This window comes from Platalea leucorodia (assembly GCF_965183815.1).
Source record: "Platalea leucorodia genome assembly, chromosome: 11".
NCBI lineage: Eukaryota > Metazoa > Chordata > Aves > Pelecaniformes > Threskiornithidae > Platalea > Platalea leucorodia.
Window position 1 is genome coordinate 19,743,295 of NC_138833.1, and position 22,303 is coordinate 19,765,597.

The 22,303-nt window shown below is 48.5% G+C and overlaps 1 protein-coding gene across 7 annotated transcripts; it reads left to right on the forward strand.

The window, feature by feature from the left end:
- Nucleotides 1-6,916: 6,916 nt before the first annotated feature.
- SAP30L (SAP30 like) lies at nucleotides 6,917-21,175 on the forward strand. Of its 7 annotated transcripts, none has more exons than XR_014229448.1 (6): nucleotides 6,917-7,291; nucleotides 9,202-9,324; nucleotides 10,986-11,084; nucleotides 13,061-17,868; nucleotides 18,635-18,748; nucleotides 21,011-21,175. XR_014229448.1 is itself a non-coding variant. In XM_082323846.1 (5 exons), the coding sequence occupies exons 1-4, from the start codon at nucleotides 7,106-7,108 to the stop codon at nucleotides 13,187-13,189; spliced, it is 537 nt and encodes a 178-aa protein (XP_082179972.1). In that variant the 5' UTR covers nucleotides 6,917-7,105; the 3' UTR covers nucleotides 13,190-13,234; nucleotides 16,244-18,170. The 7 variants fall into 7 exon arrangements, 3 of the variants coding, with proteins under 3 accessions (XP_082179972.1, XP_082179973.1, XP_082179971.1); XR_014229449.1 differs by lacking the exon at nucleotides 21,011-21,175 and adding an exon at nucleotides 19,551-19,898; XR_014229450.1 differs by lacking the exons at nucleotides 18,635-18,748; nucleotides 21,011-21,175 and having other exon boundaries at nucleotides 13,061-17,149; nucleotides 17,607-18,170.
- The last annotated feature ends 1,128 nt before the right edge of the window (nucleotides 21,176-22,303 follow it).

Below are 22,303 nucleotides of genomic sequence, written 5' to 3' on the forward strand. Positions count from 1 at the left end.
TTTTTAAAGGATGCGTTCAAATCCCTAATACAGAAGTAGCAAGAAAGCAATTTCTCAGCTTAACTTTCTTCCTGGTTTGTTTTACAGTAGTCTGTGCACAGGGCTTTGCTTTCCTTTACTGGAGAGGTCCAGTCAGCAAACTTTCCTCCTCCCTGCTGCCCTGAGACATCAACGTACCAAAAGTCAAACGGGCACCACCAGCATTGCAAGAACACAGTGCTCTCGTAGCTGCTGTAGGGTCGTTATAGAAGCTGTGCTGGCTTGCGTCACCGAGGGGAGCGGAGGGAGGTCTCCAAAAAGTCATACTGAGCAATCGCGTAACTGCTGGGTAAAAAGGGAGAAGCTTTGATTTTAAATTGTCCTTCGAGATAACGGGCAGACACTTGAACGGGTTTGACTGGAGAGAACAGCCAGCCTCTAGCAGTCAGCCTGTCACGCTTTCAATCGAAAGAGCCCTGGTAAAGTTGTGTCTGAAACAGTCTGGCTCTGCAAGCACGAGGGATTCAAGTGTACCTTGCATCCCACATCTGCTCCCAGCTCCCGTGGTTCCTGTTCCTACTCACCTGCTCTTCTGACCGCTTGCAACAAAGGAGCTTGGTGGTGCCTAAGTCGGTCCTTATCTGGCAAGCGGCAATCTGGGTTTCCATTTTAACAATCATTTAGCATGGAAAGCTTCCTAAATAGTCAGCAAACCAGCGCCAAAATGGTGAGTAGCTTTAGAATAATGTCAGAGTCTGTGGGGGTAGGATTAAAAGGTCTTTCACGGGATACGTAGCCAAAGGGGAGCTGGGCTGGGAGTCGGGAGCACTGGGTCCGCTACCAGTGGCCTGGTACTTGATCTTAAGCAAGGAAAGTCTGCGTGCTGCCATTTCCCAGCCTGTGTAAGATTTAGCTTTAAGTGCTTTATTTGCTGACCTAATGAGAGTTGAGTCCGTATTTTAAAACAAGCTGCAAGTCCTCACCTGGTTCGAGTGGAGGGGAGAGATGCAATGCGTAGGGAATGGGAAAGCTGAGCTCTGAAATTTCCATCAGCATTCAACACACAGTTGTCAATTCATTTCATATTCCTCATTAACCAGAGTGATTTGTTCACAATATAAATTTAAAGTGTAACTGAAATAAACTCACCGCCTGCTCCGATTGCTCCTTTGTAGTGTCACGCTTTAACTTGAGGATCTGCGTATGAAACTAGGCAACGACAGATTATGGAAATCCTGATAAAAACCCTATGTCTGTTTTTTGACTCTGCCTCTGCTAGCTGGGTGTGCTCCTTCAGTCACTGCATTTGAGCTTTCTTGATGCTTCTGTATGACCCAAAAGGCTTCAGTGATTCCAGCAGATGTGAAGGATTTGGGAGTTTTATATAAAGCCACTGGATCTATGTGGTCTTAAATCTACTAGTTCAACTCTAGGGAAAAAAGTCCTAATCCCGATCAGTGAGCACGCAAATGTGAACTTCAGCCACAAAACAAGATAAAAACTGATCAAGCTAATAGGTGAAAACGTTAGCCCTTATGATAACAATAACAAATAGCTTTAGCCTCTAGGGTGGAGAAGGGAATTGGTTTCAAAATGCATTCTCCAGGATCTCGGTGATAAGGTCTAAGTTTGTCTGTTCCTTGTACTGCATGCATTTTGTCTGTAAAACTGGATGGTGCCTCTTGAATCAGTGTATATTTATTTCTGTGCATATTAGGACCAACAGCCTAATATCTGGGGGTGGTAAAGGACTTGTAGCACTTTAATGTAGTAGCTTTCATAAATTGGGAATCATTGATAGAATGCCTAGTGTTTTTAAAGTTGAATGGACTTCCTTTTATAATATATTTAAAATAAATTTTTAATGTGTTTTCTGAAACTGTGTATGCAGAAATGACTGTCCCTGCCTGTTTTGCTCCAGTGATTGATTTCCCTTCTCTCTGCTTCTTACGAGAATGAGTTTAGTTACCCAGGTCTGGCCTTTCCTCAGCGGAGGCTTCCTGCCGTGTCACGCGCTGCTCTCCTCCAGCCCCTTTGGGAAACGGCCTCCCCAGCTGCCCTTTGAGGTGCTGGGTGTAAATTGTAGCGTTTGCTGTCTTTATCCACAAGCAGCCGACGTGCTCACGCCTGCGTTGGCCGTCGGTGGTGGGTTCAGGCCGCTGGGGGCCGCAGAGGTGCCTGCGGGCAGGAGCTGTGGACTCCCGTCCGCCCCTCACAGCTGCTCCCAGCCAGCTCTGAAAGCAATGGGGACGACCCGCCGTGCCCCAAAATTCCAGCCCGTCAGGGGACCCTGCAGCACTTCACCTCAGAGGAGTTTAACGAAGAGCGGCAGCCACGAGGGGAGGAGACGCGTGAGGAGAAATGTAAGGAGATGGTGGACAAAGCTGGAGGAGATGTGGAGGGAGACGGGTCCGTGCCCAGGGGTGCAATCCTGGCAGGACCGTGGCCGTGGGGATGGCTTGTGCCGAGGTAGGACACCCCCGAGGGATAGTGGCCGTGGACAGTCCTTGTGGGTAGGGCACACTGGGAAGCACAGAGGAGCGGAGAAAGCCCAGCACGGAGAAGTGAAGACAAACGTTTACAGGCTTGACCCTGACCTGCACCACCCGTCACCTCGCGGAACGTGTTGGGAGAGACTGCGTGTGAGCAGTGGCAAAGGGGAGGTGAAACCGGGAACGGTGGAGGACAGGCCTTGGGATGAAACTTAGCCAAAGGAAGGAGGAGGAAAGGTGTTTACTTCAGTGTGCGTTTTCTTTTTTCTCAGTACCCAAAGCAGTGATTAGAAGTTTGTGTTAATTGGCAACTAAGTAAAATTCCCCAGGTTGCTACTGTTGCGGATGAGGCAGCGTTGGCGCATCACCTGCGGCAGTGGCTGCGGCCGGCTTTGCCCAGGGAGGCGTGGGTGCAGTTGGCTGCTGCTCCGTGGGTGCTTCAGAAGGGGGGCTGGGGTGGGACTCCCGGGCGCTCTTGTCCCCCTGACCAAACCCCGCGGCGCTCTCGTGCGTGGATGGTGACCCTCGGCAGTCCTCCGTGGAGCAGGGGCCTTGCTGTCCTCTCAAGAACAGAGCCTTGCGGGTGAGGCCCTTCGAGAGGTGACACCCGGGCAGCAGCCACCACGGCTGGGACACTTCCCTCCCGGAACCGGCCGCGTGTTCAAAGCAACACAAAAAGCTTTTCTCAAGGGCAGTTTGTGTGTTACTGCTGAGATACGTGGCCGCGAGAATAAAAAAAATCACCCAAGCCCATACATGCATCTTGTCTGAACCTGTTCCCGTGGTTTGAGGGAGCTCGGCATCGCACAGCTCGTGCCCAGCTGAGGGCAGGATGAAGCTGTCGCTCTCCTTTCTCTGCGTGTCTGCCCTGCGAGCAACCGCCGGGAGATCCATCCTACGCCTTGGTTTCCAGGGAGAGTTTTAACCGCTCGCTGCCCTTCTTGTGTTCTGGTCTTCGGGCGGGGAGAGCAGCCTTTCAGCCCAAGGCAAGGTGGGTTTATAGGTGTTGCTGATGGCCCTATCCCATGTTCCCATTTAGGACCCTCAGCACTTTCTACTGTCACCACTTCATTTCTTTCTTCCGTGGCCTTCCCAAGACTCCTTTTTACTTAACTCCATGGGGTGAAAAACAGTGAAATAAATGGAGGGGAGACAAATAATAGCATGTGTGAAAATCAGCATGTGTGAAGGAATGGAAAGGCTCTTTCTTGGGGGACCAGCAGGTACCTGCAAGGCACGCTCCTCAGGGAGGACTGTGCCGTGGTTCTTGGCCACGGGAACATCTCCCAGGGGGAGCATGTGCCAAAAGCTGTGACAGTTTAAGCATTTTAGCAGGTTCGATACGTGCCACCCGAGACGAACGCTGAGGAGAGTGGGAGTCTGGCGGAAGGCGCTAGGGCAGAGTCTCCACTGGCCCCCAAGGTACGGAAAATGGAAATGGTCTGATTCCTGACTGGAGGTGTAAACAAATTAAAAAGGGCTTCTTCCCAGGACACTTTGGCAGCACAGACCTTTTGGAGAGTAGCACTTCTGTCCCAAGAACCCCGAACGGCTCCATTAAAACACTAAGTTCCAGGTGACAGCTACATCGCAGACTTCTCTTCAGAGGGTAGTGCTGCTCCGGCTGAGATTTAAAGGCCTGTGCAGGTTCCCCTAATTTGATTAGAGGGCTGGCTTGGATGGGCAGGCTATTACCGCTTCAAAGGCACTAAAGCTGCCTGGGTGCTGATGGGTTTATGAAACATTGTTTCTCACTTCATTGCAGCTCCCACAAAGAATTATTAGATCGGGTTAGTGATAGTTACCTAATAAAGAATGTCTCTATGAGGCAGTTTATTTCATAGCAAGCTAGTTCCGGACTAGCAGACTATGAAATCTTGAGGTTCCCATGAGGATAAATATGCTGAAATAAACTGCAATTATATGAACACCTTTATGCACCTTTTTTTTTTTTTTTTTAAACTGAAAAAAGGTGTCATTGCGTGAGCCTGAGCTGGAGGTACTTAGCGTTGAATTAGCAAACAGACAGTGACAAAAGCAGGGATTTATTTTTTTTCCTCTTAGGAGGCATTGCAAAACAACTTAAAATCTTTTCATTTGCGTGGGACAAAAGTTTGCAGCCAAAGATGAAACACAATTCGATGGTAAGTACCAACCTGTTCTGGCACTGAGGGTGCCTGTTTCTCCAGCCGCTCCCAGCTCCCCATAGGGAGCACCGGCAGAATCTCCTCCTCACGGGAACAGGACGAAGTCCTGCCTGTTACGATCATGTTCCCTTCTATCTGCTTGCTTGCTGCTGTTATCATCTGTCCCTACAGTCTGTGCTTTCAGCTTCCCGAATGTCCTTCTGCAAGATTTCCTCAGCCTGCCGTTTGGTTTTTGTTTGTAATGTTAAGATAAACCTAGACAGCTTGCTATCGGGAGCTCCGAGATCACTGTCAGCCTTCTGGTGCTTTCCCTTTCCCAAAACCAAGGGAATATCTGTATGGTTTTTGCCGGGAGGGTATTACTCCAGGCAGGCGGATCCCAGGCAGTTTGGCCAGGGGCTTTTATAAGCGGCAGCATCTTGCTTTTTTAAATCTCTTTGCTCTTCGCTAACTGCTTGTTGGTCTGCGGGTAAAGTCATTTGTTTCCACCGCCTTCCCGTCGGAGCAGCTGGCTTCTGGGAGCCGTGTCCCCGGGAGAGCGCACTGTGGTTCTCCAGTAGTCACGCGGGCAAACAGGAATTAGCGATTCCCTGAGTGCAGCAGCAATAAAAACTAAGACGAGAGGAGGAAGAGCGTGAAGTCCTTGCCCTCCAGATTTATTCTGAGACATGTTTGGTATTGCAAGGACTGCCTGGAACGTATTTTAGCGTTTCTCGGTCTTCTTGTGGGGAGCAGGCAGAACAGGCTGCAAGACGCCTGTGTCAGTGTTACCGTGCAGCAGGCTGATCTGATAACCGAGGGCTTGGAGGAGTCTCTTGCAAAGGTACTTTGTGTGTGTGATTCAGCACGGTTCATCCCGTGCTAACACACATCGTTCCACGTCTGGGATTTCAGACTTTGAAGTAATTTTAGTCTATAGAACCTTTTTTCTGTTTGTGCAAAAAGTCTTTTCTTCAGGAAGATGAAATCCTTTTCCATTTACAGCTGCCCACGCGCCTTTGACAATAGCGTATGCTGTCTGGTGTTACAGAGGTGACAGCATTTCCAGAAGTAATATCTTTTCTCTACAGATCAGTAGGAATTTCTTTCTTTTTTTTCCTCCCCCCCCCTCCCGCCCCAAATTTTACCCTTCTTTTTTTTTTTTTTCTGAAGATGAAAGGAATGCAAAGTCAGATTGCTTTGGGAAACACTTCTCCAGGTCCAATCTTTTCACTATCCCTGCCTTGTAATTAGTAAAAAATCCGTCTTCTTTAATAATATTTCAGCCAGGAGCTCCTACCCGCACGCCATCAGGAGCCTTACGTGCTGATGTAGCCAAGGACAGGCATTTGCGGAGCGTGTCGCCATGAGTTATGTGCAAGGGACGGGGCGAGAGCCGCCGGTTGGGGCTGGCCCTTTGCTTGCTTTCGCGCTGGTACTGGAGCGATGCTGGTTCAGCTTTGGGCGGTTGGAGAGACCCGGCTTCGGAGCCCGTGGTCCGGAGGCTGAGGCGGGCGAGTGCCGCGGCCGGAGGCTTGTGTTTGGCTATGCCCTGGGGGCAAAGGAAGCCCCCAAGGCCGGCGGGGCCGGGGACGCTCCCCGCCGCCTCCCCGAGGGACGAGGCCGGGCACCCGCTCCGGCAGCGCCCGCCCGGGGCCGAGGGAGGCGCCGCGTTTCCTCAGAGCTCCTCACGGGAGGAGAGCGGCCGCCCTGCGGGGCGGCTGAGGGGCAGCCGAGGGGCGGCTGAGGAGCGGCGGGGGCGGCTGAGGGGCAGCCGAGGGGCGGCTGAGGAGCGGCGGGGGGGATGAGGGGCAGCCGAGGGGCGGCTGAGGAGCGGCGGGGGGGATGAGGGGAAGCCGGGGCGGCCGAGGGGCGGCTGAGGAGAAGCCGAGGGGCGGCCGGGCCTCGCCGCTCCCCGCCACGGTCGCGGAGGGAACGGACACTGCGGTGCCCTGGCAACGGCGCGCGGCCCCCCCGCCCCGCGCCGCGCCGCGCTCGCGCGCCTCTCTCCCGGCGACCTTCCGGCTGCCGTGCGAACGCGGAGGCGGGCCGGGGCCGGGTGGTGGAGACAGACTGGCGGCGCCTCCCACCAATAGACGCGCGGAGCGGCGGCGGGGCGCCCCGCCCCGCGAGCCGCGCTGCCCAACCAGCGCCCCGTCTGCTAGGCGGGGGGCGGGACTTCCGCTGCCGGGGAGGCGGTTTTGTGTGTGTGTGAGCGGTGCGAGCGGGGTCCCGGCTCCCCCGCGGGCGGCGGCGCTTGGGGGGCCCGGCCCGGCCTCCGCGGCCACCGCTGAGGGGCGGCGGCGGGCGGCCCTCCCGCCCTCCCGGCGGCGCGGCTCGGCCCCTTCCGCCGGCGCTGAGGGGGGTCCCCCCTTGAGGGGGCCCCTGCAAGAGTGGGGGGGCCCCCGCGGGAGCGGCGGGGTCCCCCCGAGGGCCCGGCGGCGGCGGCTGTGGCTGTTTCCCCGGTTCTCGGCTCCCCGGGCGGGGTGAGGGGCGGGCAGGTGGGCGATGAATGGTTTCAGCACCGAGGAGGACAGCCGGGATGGGCCTCCCGCCGCCCCCTTTTACGGCCAGAGCTGCTGCCTCATCGACGACGGGGACCGCTGCGTGCGCCCCGCCGGCAACGCGTCCTTCAGCAAGAGGATCCAGAAGAGCATCTCGCAGAAGAAGCTGAAGCTGGACATCGATAAAAGTGTGAGTTGCGGCCTCCGCCGGTCCTGCCCGCCGAGCCCCGCTCCCTCCCCAGCCCCCGAGGGGCCGGCCCGGTCGCGCCGTGCCGTCCGCAGCCCGGCACCGCACTGCGGGCCCTCCCTGGGAGGCCGCGCTCCGTGCGCCTCGGGCGGCGGAAAGTTGCTCGTCCGCCCGGCAACTTGAGCTTTGCCACGGCCCTGGGGGGTTCCCTGAACCCCTGCAAGCTGTGGGGAGGCGGGGTGCGAGGTGCCGTGGTTTGTGTTGCAGACCCGGCTGCTCTGGACCCCGCTTTCCCATCTTCAGCGTTACTACGCCAGGGTAGGAGAAGAACGCGCCTGGGTAAAGATACGGCTTCCCCTCACGGCACTGATTATGTCGTGAGGCTTAATGAAGCAGCACTAAAACCGTGTTTGGGAGGAAAGCTCTGCTGCGGTGGGGAGCCGATGATGTTCAGGGGGAGCAAAGGAGCCGTCTTTGCTTCGGAGGCAATAGTGCTATCTTAATTTCAGTTTTGTATTGAAAACCCCTGACGCTGCTAGGTGAAATCAACAACATGGGTTACTATTTCAGTTAGACATCGCTGACGTTACTTTTTTTAATTGGTAAGAATTCGTGTTCTAGTGAAACAGATTACTTGAAAACGAACTCTTGCATCTAACTCGAAAGGCGAGGTGTGCAGCCTCTTCAGCAGGGCACTTGCACGCTTGTTCGCTGGTCGGCACTAAACAGCCCAATTTGCTGCTGACCGCTTAAAAACATGAAGTGACAGCTGTCAGCTCAAGATAGAAACGGGTCGTTTGCCGAGTAACGAAATAGGTAGAGCAGAGCAGCCCGTCAAGATTACAGAAGGAGTTTCTCAGAAGTGACTCAGTTAACAGAATTCTGCTCTGTGTGCTTTTCTTACCTGACCTTTAAAGATTAAAACCATTAAAAACAAAAAAATTTGAAGTTTTGAGTCAGTCTGTTTGGCAGCTTCCTCAGTTGGTTAGATCCCTTTTGCACAGCCGAAATACATCGTGTCACGGGAAGAGAGTGACTCAATTTGAAATATAATCTTATTCTTAAAAACCAGAGTATTTCTCCTGGTTGTAATCCTCAGCAGACTTGTCTAGTGGTGTAGTCATTTCTTTCGTTTTAGAAATAGTTCTTTGTTGACGGATGTAAGGCTTTAGAAATAAAAAGAGGAAATCAGACTAGCGAACTGAAAACGAAGGGAAAGTACGAAGCGGGCTGCATAAAGTGATTTTGAATGTAGGGTGTTTGTGTCATCTGAAGACGTTTTTGCCTTACAGGTACCAAATAATTTTGATCGTTTGTGGTCCTTTGTTGTATATATGCTAGTTCTAGTGAGATAATACCTGTTAAAAAGAGGTTTCCATGGCAGGATAAGCTATAGGAAAGAGATTTTTGCTTTTGGTTTGCTTGTTTTAATTGAGGTAATTGGCCAACTTTTTATTTGATCTAGATTTTGAAACACTTGTATTAATAATCTCATGTACTATTTAAACCAGAAAGCTTACAAGAGTGGAACAGAATGATGTTTTTCTTGGGAGTTACCTGGTAGTAAGTCCTGAAGCAAATGCACTTCCTCCAGACAATTACTTATTTTTTTCCTGACACGTGATTGCAACCATAAAAAAGAAATACATTATCTGCAGAGATTCAGGTTCAGCTGGAGCTCTTAAGTCCTTTATTTTCCTTGACTTTAGTCTTTGCAATGTAAATGATCTCTGACTCAAGAGTGCGATATCAGTCCTGGAGTTTAAGATTAGAAATTCCTTAATGTCCTGAGGCAGGCAGCCATGCCAGTCGTGAGGGATGCACCCTCTGATACTGGTGTCTGAGTGGCTGCTGGTGAATGCTGTTTCTGCAGTACCTGTTTTGATTGCCTTTTCACCACTTCTCCTTCTTAGGTGAGACATCTGTACATTTGTGATTTTCACAAGAACTTCATTCAAAGTGTCCGAAACAAAAGAAAGAGGAAGACAAGTGATGATGGAGGCGACTCTCCTGAGCATGAAACGGATGTCCCGGAGGTTAGTAGGTGCCAAGTGGGTTTACCAATTTTGAGCATGTTGAATTTTGACTTGGATGTTTTCATGTATCGGGAAATACTTAAATTTTAAATTGTAACTCCACTGAAACTGCTATGGAGTTACTCTCATTTTTCAGGAAGACTTTTTTCTGATGTGTAACATCCTAGTTTTCTTCTTCATCCCTGTATGAGTTCTTTGCTTATGTAAAGTTTTCTATAAAAAGAGGTGTGATAAGGTAACTGCACAGCTTCATGTATGTACTGCTTCCAAACAGAGAGCTGTTAAAACAGTATTTGATACTAATTCTTTTATTAGTTATTTTCAGTGATGACTGAGGCCCTGATATCGTTCTTTTGTCACCTAGCCTGCATTGTTTTGCAAATACGCTAGGTCAGTTTCTCTGTGTTTGGGTATATAATATCCAGGGATATTAAGCTTCTCCAGACCTTCGCATGTATGGTAGTTTTGGCACTATTTAAAACTGCCTTCAAATAACTCGTAACATCTTTTTATTTTCAGGAAATAGGCCTGGGTTGTTTTGTTTTGGTGGGGTTTTTTTGGTTTTTTTGGTTTTTTTTTTTTCCTTCTGTTCTACAGAACTCTAGAATAATCTCTTCTCTGTGCCATTGTGTTCTGTATTTGCTTTGGTGATGTTTCTGGTACTGTTGACGCTGCAAAAAGTTGTGCAGAGGTGATGTTTGTGGAGGAGCTGAGCTCTGGCCACATCAGCAGAGCCCTCTGCTGGAGATACCACCCGTATTGGCAAAAAGCATTTTATTTCTGAAAAAAAGCCACCAAGAATCGTTTTGCCAGCAGAGCTGTGTCTTGACTGCAAAGCTGTGTGGAGGTGTTGAAAGAGTAGCCAATTTTTTGTTTGTTTTTTTTAAGGATATCTGACCTTTTGTTGTAGCTGTTTGTGTTTCCACTCTACGAGGTTCTCCATCAAAACTTTCCTTTGCAGGCTTTACGTTAGTTGCCAGGATGATTGGGGAAGACCCAGCTGGCATCTAAAAATGTTAGTGCTGTAGAGCATGCAGGGTATTTGGTGGTTAAAAACTGAGGGATGCACATCACCTAACCGAACAGGGAGCTCTGCAGCGTGTCAGTTTTAACGTCATTTTCTTCTTGGTTTTCAGCAGAGATTCCTTTTGTCTTTGAAACATGGCATTTCCCACATGATCTTCATCTTCCTTCCTGTAACCTCCCCCACCACCGCCCTTGCTTTTGAACTGTGCGCTTCCCATTTAAGTATTTGAATTTCATTTCTTCTCTGTACTCTGTTTTATGTCACAAGCCATTTGTTCAGTCCCTGCTAAATTGATATTTCATGTGTGAGTTTTTCAAACCTTATGGGAACAAAAGGTTCCCCTTTGCTTGGAGGTTGCAGAGGTGTAATTGAGAGCAGAAATTGGCCAGCAATTCTGTTGACAGCATGTGAACCAGAACAAAATTTTGTATTTCCCTGAGGCTATTTTGGTCCTTTAGCATTAACAAATACAAAATATACTTAGATTTGTCAGTAAGGCAAGTCGATGTGGTTCTGAATGCAGGCGAGGAGCAGTCCTGTTAAGGAAGAAATAGTTGGTTTTAGATAAAACTACATTTCTGCCTAATAGAAGCTAAAGGTAGTGCTCATGCCGCCTTCTCTGCATCACTTTCAGGTTGACTTGTTCCAGCTCCAAGTGAACACTCTGCGACGTTACAAGAGACATTATAAGTTGCAGACTAGGCCTGGACTCAACAAGGCTCAGCTAGCCGAAGTAAGTGACGACAGAGGTAGTATCACCTCTGTTATTAAAAAACCTCTTTATCTCCTCTGCTGAAGCGCACGTTTCTCGGACGCTGATACCTGTAGTGACTCTGATACCTGTAGTGACTCTCTCGCTAGTATGTACCGCGTGCTCTGCGAAAGGTTTCAGGGGAGGACGCCAACAGAAAGCTGCATGCTTTCTTTCACCTGAGACAGTCATGGAATACAGGGAAGCTGGCTCTTGAAAGCATGTTTTAGTAACTTGCTTTTCTCTGCTTCCTTTCCCTCCTTGTTCATAGTCACAATCACCTTTAGGGAACAGAAACAACCTGGTTTCCAGTGGCTTAGGTGTTAACTGAAGATGGCTGTTGTACTGAAGTCACCTTAAGACCTTAACCGCCCCGTTAGTTTTTCTTTCCTCACAGACACTTGAACTGGTTGGAATTGCTTCTTATTAAAGGCAAAATCACTGACCATGACTTCAGATTCCTTTTTTCCCCTCCCTTGTCCTGCTGCCTCATGATTCGGTGTTCAGTCAATAAAAGGCTCTTTCCTTAAGGGCCTCTCTACTGCTGCTTTCTCGCCATATGGGGTACTTGTTAAGAAAACTCTCTGTAACTCTTTGTTATTTGGGCTAGTTGTGCTTGGTGTGCATCTGCTCTGCTCACTTTCCTGACTTGATCTGAAGGCATTCTGTGGGAAGAGTCTTCTCTAAACTTGAAAAAAACTGTAGCAGTTACTGAATGGTAACAAGGTTGTTTTTGTAAGCTGAGGCTTTCACAACTGCCTGCCCAAAACTGTCTGGTTTGCTTTTGCTTTAAAGAACAACAATCGGCAGACCAAAAAAGACAGCAAGATACTGTCTTGCTCTCTTTCAAAGTCAACTAGGGAATGAATACACAGAATATAGAGAATGTATAGTGTAGTGCATGTAGGAGTAAGGTGAGCGAAGCAGGGTGGGTGTATGTCCTCATTAGTAGTTCTGATTTGTCATGTTCTAACTAACCAGTTCATAGTCTCTCAGCTACCTCCTGCCGTGAAGGACTACTTAGGCAGTTTACCATGAATGTGCCCAGGAGGAAAAAAAAAAAAAAAAAACAAACTACTATGCAAGCGGAAAATAAAGGGAGCCTAACTTAAAGTTGTCACACACTTCCCAGATTTCCTGTGAAGTCTGAGCAGCTTTGACCCTACGCTGGATCCTCGTCCAGCTCCCATGCTTGAATCACTGCTGCCTGAGGCTCTTAGACTCCTGCTGCTACCCCACCGTAAGGAAAACTCAAACTTCCATAAATCTTCTTGGAGTGACTTATTGCTCAGCCTGCATCAACATCCAGTTCTGGAGCTGTGTTGGGTACCAAAAAAGAGCTTCTTCCATATGAGGAGCAGATCTCATCCAGCTCCAACATGTTTTCTACATTCATTTTCTGAGGAAAAAGCAGCTAATGGTTCAGGGCTTATGCTAGTGTCAGAGAGGGGTAGCCCTAACCAAATCCTAACCCTCCCATTGCAAATCCCCTGGTGTTCCTTCCAGTGAAAACTTATCCAGTGCGTTTTCCTTTGGACTCTAAAACTTTGCTACATCTGATTCACACAGCAAAGCGTTTCAGTATTTCTGACACTCTCCTTTAAAATACTGAGATGCAGGGAAAACCTGCTCTCCAAATAATCTCGGCATGAAATGCCGCTTAGGAGAGGCTATGCTGCTTTGGCAGGAGGACATTCTGGCTTCCAAATTCCGCTTGTAGGTTGGCCGCAAATACTGCTGACATAGCAGGACTATGCCCTGTTCGTATGCACATTCCAGCTGTAAAGAGAGAGAGAGGTAAATGAGGACTGACAGTTTGAATTGGTGCATGTTTGACTAAAAGTATATTACGCTCAGTGGCCGTAAAATCGTTTTTGGAAAGTGAAGAGAAACCCTGTTCTGATTATTTCTACTTTTTAATTTCAGAATTTCTGTCTCTTTACATGTTGTCCTTCTAGACTGTCAGTCGTCACTTCAGGAATATTCCCGTGAATGAGAAAGAGACGCTTGCGTATTTCATCTATATGGTGAAGAACAACAAGAGCAGGCTGGACCAGAAATCAGAAGGTAGCAAGCAACTAGAATGAAGATTAACAAGACTTGGAATAAGAGAGACCTTGAAGGAACAGATGGTATTGTGAATTTTAGGTATATAAAAACTGCTGAAGTATATTGTAAATTTTTTTTTTTAAATGCAGTAAGTCTGGATGACAGAAAAAAAAATACAGACATTCTTATCAGGAGTATTTGAAAACATGTGCCCAGCATGTTTCTGAAGACTTCTTCCCCTCATTTCAAAGTCACATTGGAATAAAGAAATGAGGATAATGGGGAAACCAAGTAAACCTGTAGGACTGTGGAGTTTGTCAACTCGGTGTTTTAAACCATTTCTGGAAATCTGCTTCTCAGTGCAATTCAGATCACAGATGGCGTTTTTTCACTGAATTCAGAGTGCATCACAGAACACCATGCAGTTTGTCTTGGCGCAGGACTGGAATAGCGGCAGAGATAAAATTCATGATTGAGGTGCATGGGTCAGAAGTTTGTCTGAAGCTTGCTCCCCACCTACACGTGCTCTGTCTTGCCTTGAGTCAGTGCTTCAAGTCCCAGACTTCTACAAATGCTCCAGCTCACCAAATCTACTCCAGTGAACACTACTTGACGAGTCTGAAATCGATTTATTTTTTTTTTTACCGTTTTTCCTCCAACCCCCTTCTGACATGGATGCCAAACAGCTCTCTGCAATCTCTTTTTCTAATTTCTTTTATTTAAGAACTTACTAATTAATTGTCTGTAAGCATTTAGAAACAACTGCGTTTCCTCAGAGTGTGGTATTAAGGCAAATACAGCTTATTTGCTGGGTTTGATCATGTTGGTAGAAATGCTCGTTTAATTCACTTACGTGTATTTCCCTTGTATTCAAGGCTCAGTGATGGTAGGTGAAACAATGGCTTAAGACATCTCTCAATCTCGGTGTCAGATCAGGTATCAATCACAAGCGATGTGAATTTTATACTGAAGCTAGTCTTTAGCAGGTGCCACCAAACTGCTGGGTGGATTAGTGGGCTCGGCAGTCTCTGTTCAGTACAAAGCAGGCTTATGCTAACGGGTGTAGCAGTGTAACCGGGGTAGTGAACTGGCTGGAGCATGATGCGTTTCGCGTGTCTTTGCAACGGGCAGCAGTATGGAAGCACTTGCCTTTTGTGAGCGTTACGTGTGCTTTCCGAAGAGCTGTGTGAGCGGAAGGTGGCCTGCTGGCGCTCTTTAACTGGGCGCTGTAGGAGGAGATGCTCTGATTTTGTTACTTAAAGCCAAGGTGTCCTTACAAGTAACGCTGGTTATTTTGGCAAAAGGAGCTTATAAAAGTGTTGGTCGTGACTGACTGTTCTCCAGTGACCTCAAATTCTATTCAAGGGGATCTCATGATTTAAAGCACCGCTCTGTTTCTTTTCTGTCCTAACCAATGTCTCCATTCTGTTACAAGATGCCAAGACTCCACGTAGAGAGTATGTTCTCAACAAGCCTTAATCAACGAACCGAACAGTAGAAAACTTTGGCTAGCATTTTGTCAATGGCAGGTTTTAATATTCCAAAACTGGATGAAGCTTTGTTGAAGAGCTAAACACACAGATCGCGATCCCAGCTTAGTATTGCATCATGTTTCGTAAGGCGTGAAGAGTTCACGTAGTGAAGCTCTTGTTGAAGTTCTCCCAGGGCCTCTTTAAAAATCAAGTCACAGTTTAAAGCAAGCTGTTCACATCAGCTTCAAAGTGTTTGCTAATACTCCAAAAACATGTTCAACAAGCTTCAACATGTCTAAGTCCTGTGTCATAGGCAGAAATACTCTGTTATGGTACACGTCCCATTTGTGAAGTTTTGGGGAGTGTGATTGTTTCAGCATTTCCTTGTTCAATTCGGTATGGATTTTAAGAAATCAGCCAGGAGAGAGGTTCAAGGAATGAGGAGAGAATGTCTTGCGTCGGTATTTCATGAATGTTTAAAAATTTCCCAATTATGCTGGTCCTTTCCTTATTGAAAGGATGGAGTAATTCCCACATCAGTCAATGTGACCTGGCTTCTCTCATTCAGGACAGATAGCTAAAAGGGTACGTTCTCTGACTGCATGTTAATCTTCGAAGTGCTCGTGTAATCAGAGGGTATTACCGAGGGAAAACGAGTTTCTGAGTTGAGAGGGTTATGCCTCATTGTAACTTCTAGACCAAAACTGTAAAAATGTAGTTTGTTTGGGGTTTCCTTTTTTGTTGTTGTATTTTGTTTTGTTTTATTTCTAAGAGTAAATAAATCTGTTGGGGTGTTTTAGCAGCCAGCAGCAAAATGATTCTTTTCGAGGAAATATGGTGGCAGGTTCCATCTGTTCAGGTGTATTCACTGGAATGCTTTTGTGCAGAGGTGGTATCCAGGAAAGTTTCTTGGGTTTTTTTGGTTTGGTTTTTTTTTTTTTTTCCTGAAAATAGGCAATTGATGTGAAATGTGATCCTTGTTGGTTTCACTCTTAAAGCAATTATACTTTTTTGAAAGAATTCTTAGTGAAGTGTGATGATGAAGAGATGTTTACCAGCCATTAGCAGTTGTTTATAAGGTGGAAAGCTTGGAGGCAAGACACCAAAGAAACAGAAGAATCTTTGGCTGTCAGACCCCATGGCCTTATAAACCCTTGCAAATGCCTTATTACCTTGTTCTCAACTTAGCTAGAGCAAAACGCCTTGAGCAAAAGAAAGCCGATGTCTTGTTGGAAGGGTTAGCCGCTTTATGGCTCCCATGCTATAAACTGAAATCACACGTCAATTCAGTAGCAATATCCATGTTCAGGGTGCCTGTGATTCTTGAAAAGCATTTAGTGTCTAATAACCAGAAAACGCAACAATGCAATTGTCGTTCTGTATAATACCATTCTGTGTATTTGATTCCTTATGCTGCATGCCAATTAAAAAAAGACTTTCCAACTTTTTGTTTTAAACTTCAAAGTACATGTGTTTGAACCTCACACTTGTGAAGCCATGAGGTGGGATGTTTTCTCAGCACTTTTAGATGGGAATTGTTGGAAAGGTGGAAGACACAAATCGCTTTGGCTGGTATAATAAGATTTTTTTTTTTTTCTTTTTACATTTTGCTTTTCACAGATGGGCCTTAAATTCTGTCTAGCTTTGAACCATGGAGCACAAGCCTTGGGGGCATGGAGGATGACCAGATGTCATCTACCATTTATAATAGTGGAAGCTTATTTCTTACAAGCCTGCATAGGTGACATTCACCCTGAGGCAGAGGAATCCCCTTTGAAGCCCTCCAGCCATTATATAGCCTAATTCAGTTACATAGCCTAATTCAGTTCTCACTGAAGAGTTGCATTAACTTCATTAGGCTTCTGAATAGATCCAAAGCCATTAGTATGAAATCCAAATAATGCGGAAACATCTCTTCCAGGGTTAACTTCATCCTATATGCTGACCCTCTGCTCACTTTAAGGAAAGAAGAAGGAATCATTGCTGGTAGTTATTGGCTTGAGCTCAACTAAAGGGAGTTGGAAGCGTGCGAAGACTTGAGTCGGTAGCAATCTGATGGCTGAAAAGTGCAAATATATCCAAGGAGGCTGTGTTAAGAATGCAGTTTTTTCTGAAATTTCTGCATCACAAAGAATATCGTATGTCAACCTGAAGTAAACAATTGCATTAAAAGCTAATGCTTCTTTTGCCAGGCACTTTAGATGCTCAGCCTGAGAAAAGCGGATCAGGCAGGTTTGTACCACTCGTCCCCAGTACTCTGGTGCCCCAGTTCTCCTTAGAAATGTGGCCGTAAAGGACTAGATAGCCTGGAGTGCAGGACACGACCAAAACATATCAAGTCTGGCATTTAAAGTTAGTCTGAAGTGCAAGCTGGCTTCAGAGAGGCTTTGAAATCAAGAGCCAAAATAATCCACAGTAAGAGCGAGTTTTCAAGCGGGTCATGATGGCACGGAGAAGATGAAACAGGACATGGCCCACAGAGAGACTGAACAAAACACACTTCCACAGTTAGCAACGTGGAGGAAGGTTTGTTCTGTGTTAGCTCTTGTAATGGATGTTTTATGAGAGGGGAAGGAGGGGGGAGCTGTGCACTTTACGTCTTTTGGTTGAGCCAAATGTAAATACCAATGGGAGATCTTCAGCAGTAACTGCAGTTGGGGGGGAGAGAAATGGTCTGCTGAGGGGACTGTTTATTTAAATTTGCAGATCCTTACGCTTCCCCAGAGCACTAGAGTCACTTTGCCTCTACAGTTTAAAAGAGCGGGTAATACAAGCTGGCCGCCTGTACGAAAGGAGTCCTTGTACTGCCCAGAGTATTGACTGAAGAGTCCCAACAGTGAAGGAATGTTACTGATGCCTCACTCCTCTTGTCGCTGATGCCCTTTAGCCATCTCTAGCTTACCGAGTTAGGGAGTTTTCGTTTTCCACTTTCAAAGTGCAAACGAACTGTTACGATGTAAGATGCTCCTTGCACTTTTCACAGCTATCCCTGGTCTCGCCTTTTTGACTTGCCTGTGAACGCGTCTGTTTGGAATGAATTAAATGGTTGAAGAAAGCGTGGGGAGAGGAGGGGGGCTCCTGCCTTAAACCTGAACTTCCCTTGCGAGCAACGCTGGAGGCCGTCCTGTGGATCGGCGGGCTCCCGGAGCCTCGGACCTAGCTGAGCCCTGACGGGGCCGCGTTTGCTCCCGTCCCAGCCGCAGCTCTCTGCCCCGCAGCTGCAGCGCAGGGGAGGGGAATAGCAGGTAACTTGCAGAATGGCTTGGAGTCTTAGCGGGCTTACTGGGAGAGAAAAACTGTGTTCCCTCTTCTGTTTCTGGCCTCCATGTATTGTGCTGATCTTATGCCAAATGTTTTGGACACCTTGTATTTTTAACTGTGTAATATAGCTGTGTATTGTTAAAGCAACTTAGTAACTTATAGCAAAAACTGTAGAACTCATTTCTCTGAGGTGTAGGAGATGTCCTGCTTCCACTGTGTATGAGACTTTAACTCTGTACTGTCTGACAAAGATAAAATGATGAATTTCACTTTAATAAATGATCTATCTAGCCACAAGGCCTACATTCCCTTCTCTTTGCCTTTCTGCCCTTAGCACTGTTGCCTCCCGAGCCAGCGGAGTTTTGCTTTGCATGGATGTTTTGTGCCAGGCTTCTCTGGTTCACTGTCGCTTCCCACCCACCTCCCCAGGGCTGAAAACACTGCGGACAGGGAGGGGAGAATGGCACTGCTGACTGGGGTATGTCAAGCCTGAAGCAGAAAGCTCAGGTGGTGGATATTTTGTGACAAACCTGCGTGGGTTGCATGGATGCAAATCGTGGAGTCTTTGGAATGCCACAAAAAGAAGACCTCCCAAGAAGGATGGGTGGTGGTGTGGAGCCACGTGACCTTGCATTTTGGAGAGTGTTGGGCTTTTCTATGACGGGGGATATTTTTCCCCCCTCTGTGATGAGCATGTCAATCAAGTGCAGCATCTCATTTAATTCATGTTTCTTAATTAATCTTCTTTAGGTCTAGTTCAACCCTGCGCTTCTGCTTCCTTCTCACGTACACCCTTGGCTACGTTTCATGCGTGACTTCTAGCTCCTGTTGTCCAGAGTCAAAGCTGCATGCCCAGCTGACAAGGTGGGTGCTCCTCCAGAGCAATGCTGACCTGTAGCATCCCAATGTTCGATCAGTTAAGCTACAAGATCCTTTTCTGTGTAGTGCTTTGTTTCATTTCTTTTTCTCCTATTGCTCTCCCTCCTGACTGTCAGCCTTATAGGCAAAGATGCCTCACTTTTGTGCTGCAGTGAGGAAGCGAGTGATGCCAGAAACTGGAGCTTGAATACTTGCTCCCCTGAACCCTGTCGTGGCATTTCCTAAGGCTCTGCTGGCACTGTCTGAGGCATGCTTTAGCCTCGATTTTTAACCAGAAAGAGGTTGCAGTGTAGCTTTTCGGACACTTGGGCTCTCACAGAGGAGGATGATAGGATGTTGAGAGCTTTACAGTCAAAATACATGACCTGAATTTATCACTGTCAAATGAAATTGCACTGTTGACGTGCAGTGAAAATTTGCACAGATAATTCCCGCTGAAACAATCCCACAACATCTTCTGTGTCCTTATTCCTTGGTGCTGTCCTACAGCCAACTAACCCGTCTGCTTATCATCGTTCAATTCATGGCAAGGGATAAGATGCCCTCTGGGAGGAGGGTGGCAGGTTGCGTTGCCGCTTTTGGTGACTTCCAGCCGCGCAGAACGTGCCCGTTCGCACTGCCAGTGACGCGCGCAGGAGACGCCGGGTCCGCCCTGCCCGGCACCCCGGGGTATTCGCTTTCAGTAGCAAGGGAGCGGGGACTGCAGGGAAGAAACCTTAGAGAGCTGAATGCGTTGATGCTTTACTAAGCTGTGAGAAACGATCAATGATCAGGAGTTCTGTTTCAGCCTAATATTCTCGTAGCTAAAGACTGACCTCGATGTATCGGAGAGCTGGGGGAGACTGAGCTGGCACATCAGAAACAGATCCCGATGTCCTCAGTGCCTGTGTTTGTGGCCGTGTCTGGAGGCCTTTGCAACGGTCCGGGATCTTTTTGTGCGAGGCAGCGTGCGGCCGTGCTACCAGAGCATTGTCCCTGTCTCCGGTAGCTCTCAGTGGAAGAAGGCAAGACGAGAGGTGACACAGGCGGGCACCACGAAACAAGGAGTGAGGGTGGATCGCTTCGCAGGCCATCACCTGTGTGTTGTCAAGCTTTTTTTGGGAGGTATCAGGGAAAGGTCTTCAGGTGAGGACAAGGGCAGCACACCCCAGCGGAAGGGGAAAAGCTGTGTCACAGGCATTCCCAAATCGGTGAGCGTGGGCTCTTCTGCCAGCCCAGGGAGGTGGCCTCCTGCCCGGGGAGGAAAGGCAGAAGGGCCGAAGGAGGACAGCTGTAAGCAGCAACCTGTTGCACAGGTGCCGTCTTTAGCATGAGGGGGTGTAATGCAAACTCCGGTGATACAAATAAACTCTGCCGGTTAATCTGTTATTCGTATAGGCTAATGAGTAATGCTGCATAATCTCATGTTTGCTCCCTGCCAAGAAACCCACAGAAGATTTCAAGATCAAAACCAAGATCTGCTCAGTCTTGCTAACGTATTCGCACCGAGAAACTAAGCAACCAGCAGATCGATCTGATGGGCCTAAAACTGCACGTCCCTCCCTCCGCTGCCTGCTGCCGTGCGAGGGCAGTGTGAGCTCAGTAACCCGGGTGGTGGGTGCTCTGCAGCTGCACCTCTCAGCCCGGGGCAGCTGGCGGGGGGACCAGAGCCATCTTCCCACCCCAAAGATGCCTCCTCGGCAGGAGCTGGCCGTACTTGTCAGATACCGGAAGCAGGATTATGCTGTAGCGGGATGTGGAGATCATAAAAATGGTTTGTTTGGGTTTTTTTGGGTTTTTTTTTTTTCCTAGTTGGACATTGAAATTGAACACGTCCGATTCTCTGCGTGAGCCGTCCTGCGGCCTCCTCGCAACGTTGATGGAAACCAGGCTTCGGTTCTCTGCTCCCCAGCAGAAAGGGCAGCACAGAGGACTGGGGAAAAATGCGAGCGTGGATTTAATGGTTTTATGTTTTAGAGATGTGGCTGAGCAGGCTGAGTGTGCAGGGGAGAGCCTTAGGGCTTGCTTTTCTTTTTTCTTTTTCTTTTTTTTTTTTTTTTTTTTATTTCCCCTGTATCCAATAAGAGATGACTGCACGGCTCTGCCAGCACTCAGTCTCACTTTGCCAGGAGCTGGAGCTGATTTCCCATCTCTTATCCTTTCAGGCAGTGTTGGCTTCTTCCCTAAGTACCTCAAAGCCCCCTAATGTGCTTTTACTTAATGGTTTGGGGAACTTTCTCCAAGATCTGTTCCCTTTACGTGTTGCAGGAAGCACTCCGTGATCGCTGCGGCATCCTCAGCAGGCAGCACCAAGGTGCCTGTGGGGAAGAGGGAAGCGTCAGGGAGCTGAGACGGCTCCGCTGCTTCTCCTCCCACATGTATGGACTGCCAGGGGCCAGGGAGCACAACGATGGGCACCGCATTAGCAAGCTCACTAACCCAGCTTGTGGTCGCTAAGCAGAGAGGAGGCTCTGAGTCCAAGAGGTGTGTGAGCATCGCCCGTGTCTCTTCCTGGTCTTGACGCCTGTGCGGGCAAGTCCGTCTTTAGAAAAGGGTGGGTTGTATCCAGTGGTCCTGGAGCCAGCTCGTTTGTAGCTCAGTTTGGCGTCTGGGTTTTCGCCAGCTCCTGCGCCTGTTGAGCAGACGGCAGGCCGGCAGCCATGGCCTGGCAGGCAGCCCTGAGCAATCTGATCTCCTCTTTGGTGGCTTGCCGTCCAAACTGCAGGCCCTTCGTTGGGCTGGGGTGGGAAAGGCAGGCGCCGCATCCAGCCCCTCTGCACGGAGATGTGGGGGACATAGCCCAGCACCTTCCCCGCTCTGCCCGGCCGCAGAAGGCAACCAGGATCCCTGTCGGTGTCCCAAAATAGGACTGCTCAGCTCCTCCCTGTCCAGCCTGCCCTGGAAGGATCCCTGTACCCTGCAGGTTGATGTTTTCATTGTTCCACGCCTACCTTCCCAACAGAACCAGGTTGTTTATTTTTTTCCTGGAATTTCCACTGGGTTACTGATCATAAACCCTGACCCTCACGTAAAAAGCAGAGCCCTTGGTGCACTGCTGCTGGCCTCGACTCACCTCAGACCCTCTGTGTCTCTACTTCCCTGGGGATAAAAAGCAGGTTGAAGGCTCTTCATTGGCGCACTGGGTACAGACAGGGCTTTTCTTATTAGACTAGCACAGACTACAGTGTCAGGGAGCTGCTGTCCCTTATCAGGTTATTGCTTGTCCTCCTCCCTTCTCTCCTTTCCCTGATCCTGTTTTCTCCACTCCTCATCTGCTTCAAGTCCTTCATGCTCTCCCCAAAGCAGGCCAACAACGGTATCACCACAAGGGCCTTCCCACCCCTTTAAGCCACGTTCCTAGAAATAGGAGCCTAAAAGGGCGTTGGGTGTGGAATTGCGTGGGTTTAGCCCTAAGCAGTTGGATTGATTCCTGGACGTTTTGTAGGGTGAGTTGTTGGACACAGCAGCCCAGGCTTGAGTTTGAGTCAAGCTGATGAGCTTCGTTGCAAAGCCTGTCCTTCCACAATCCATCAGATGCAGGATTAAAATAGTGGAAGCTGA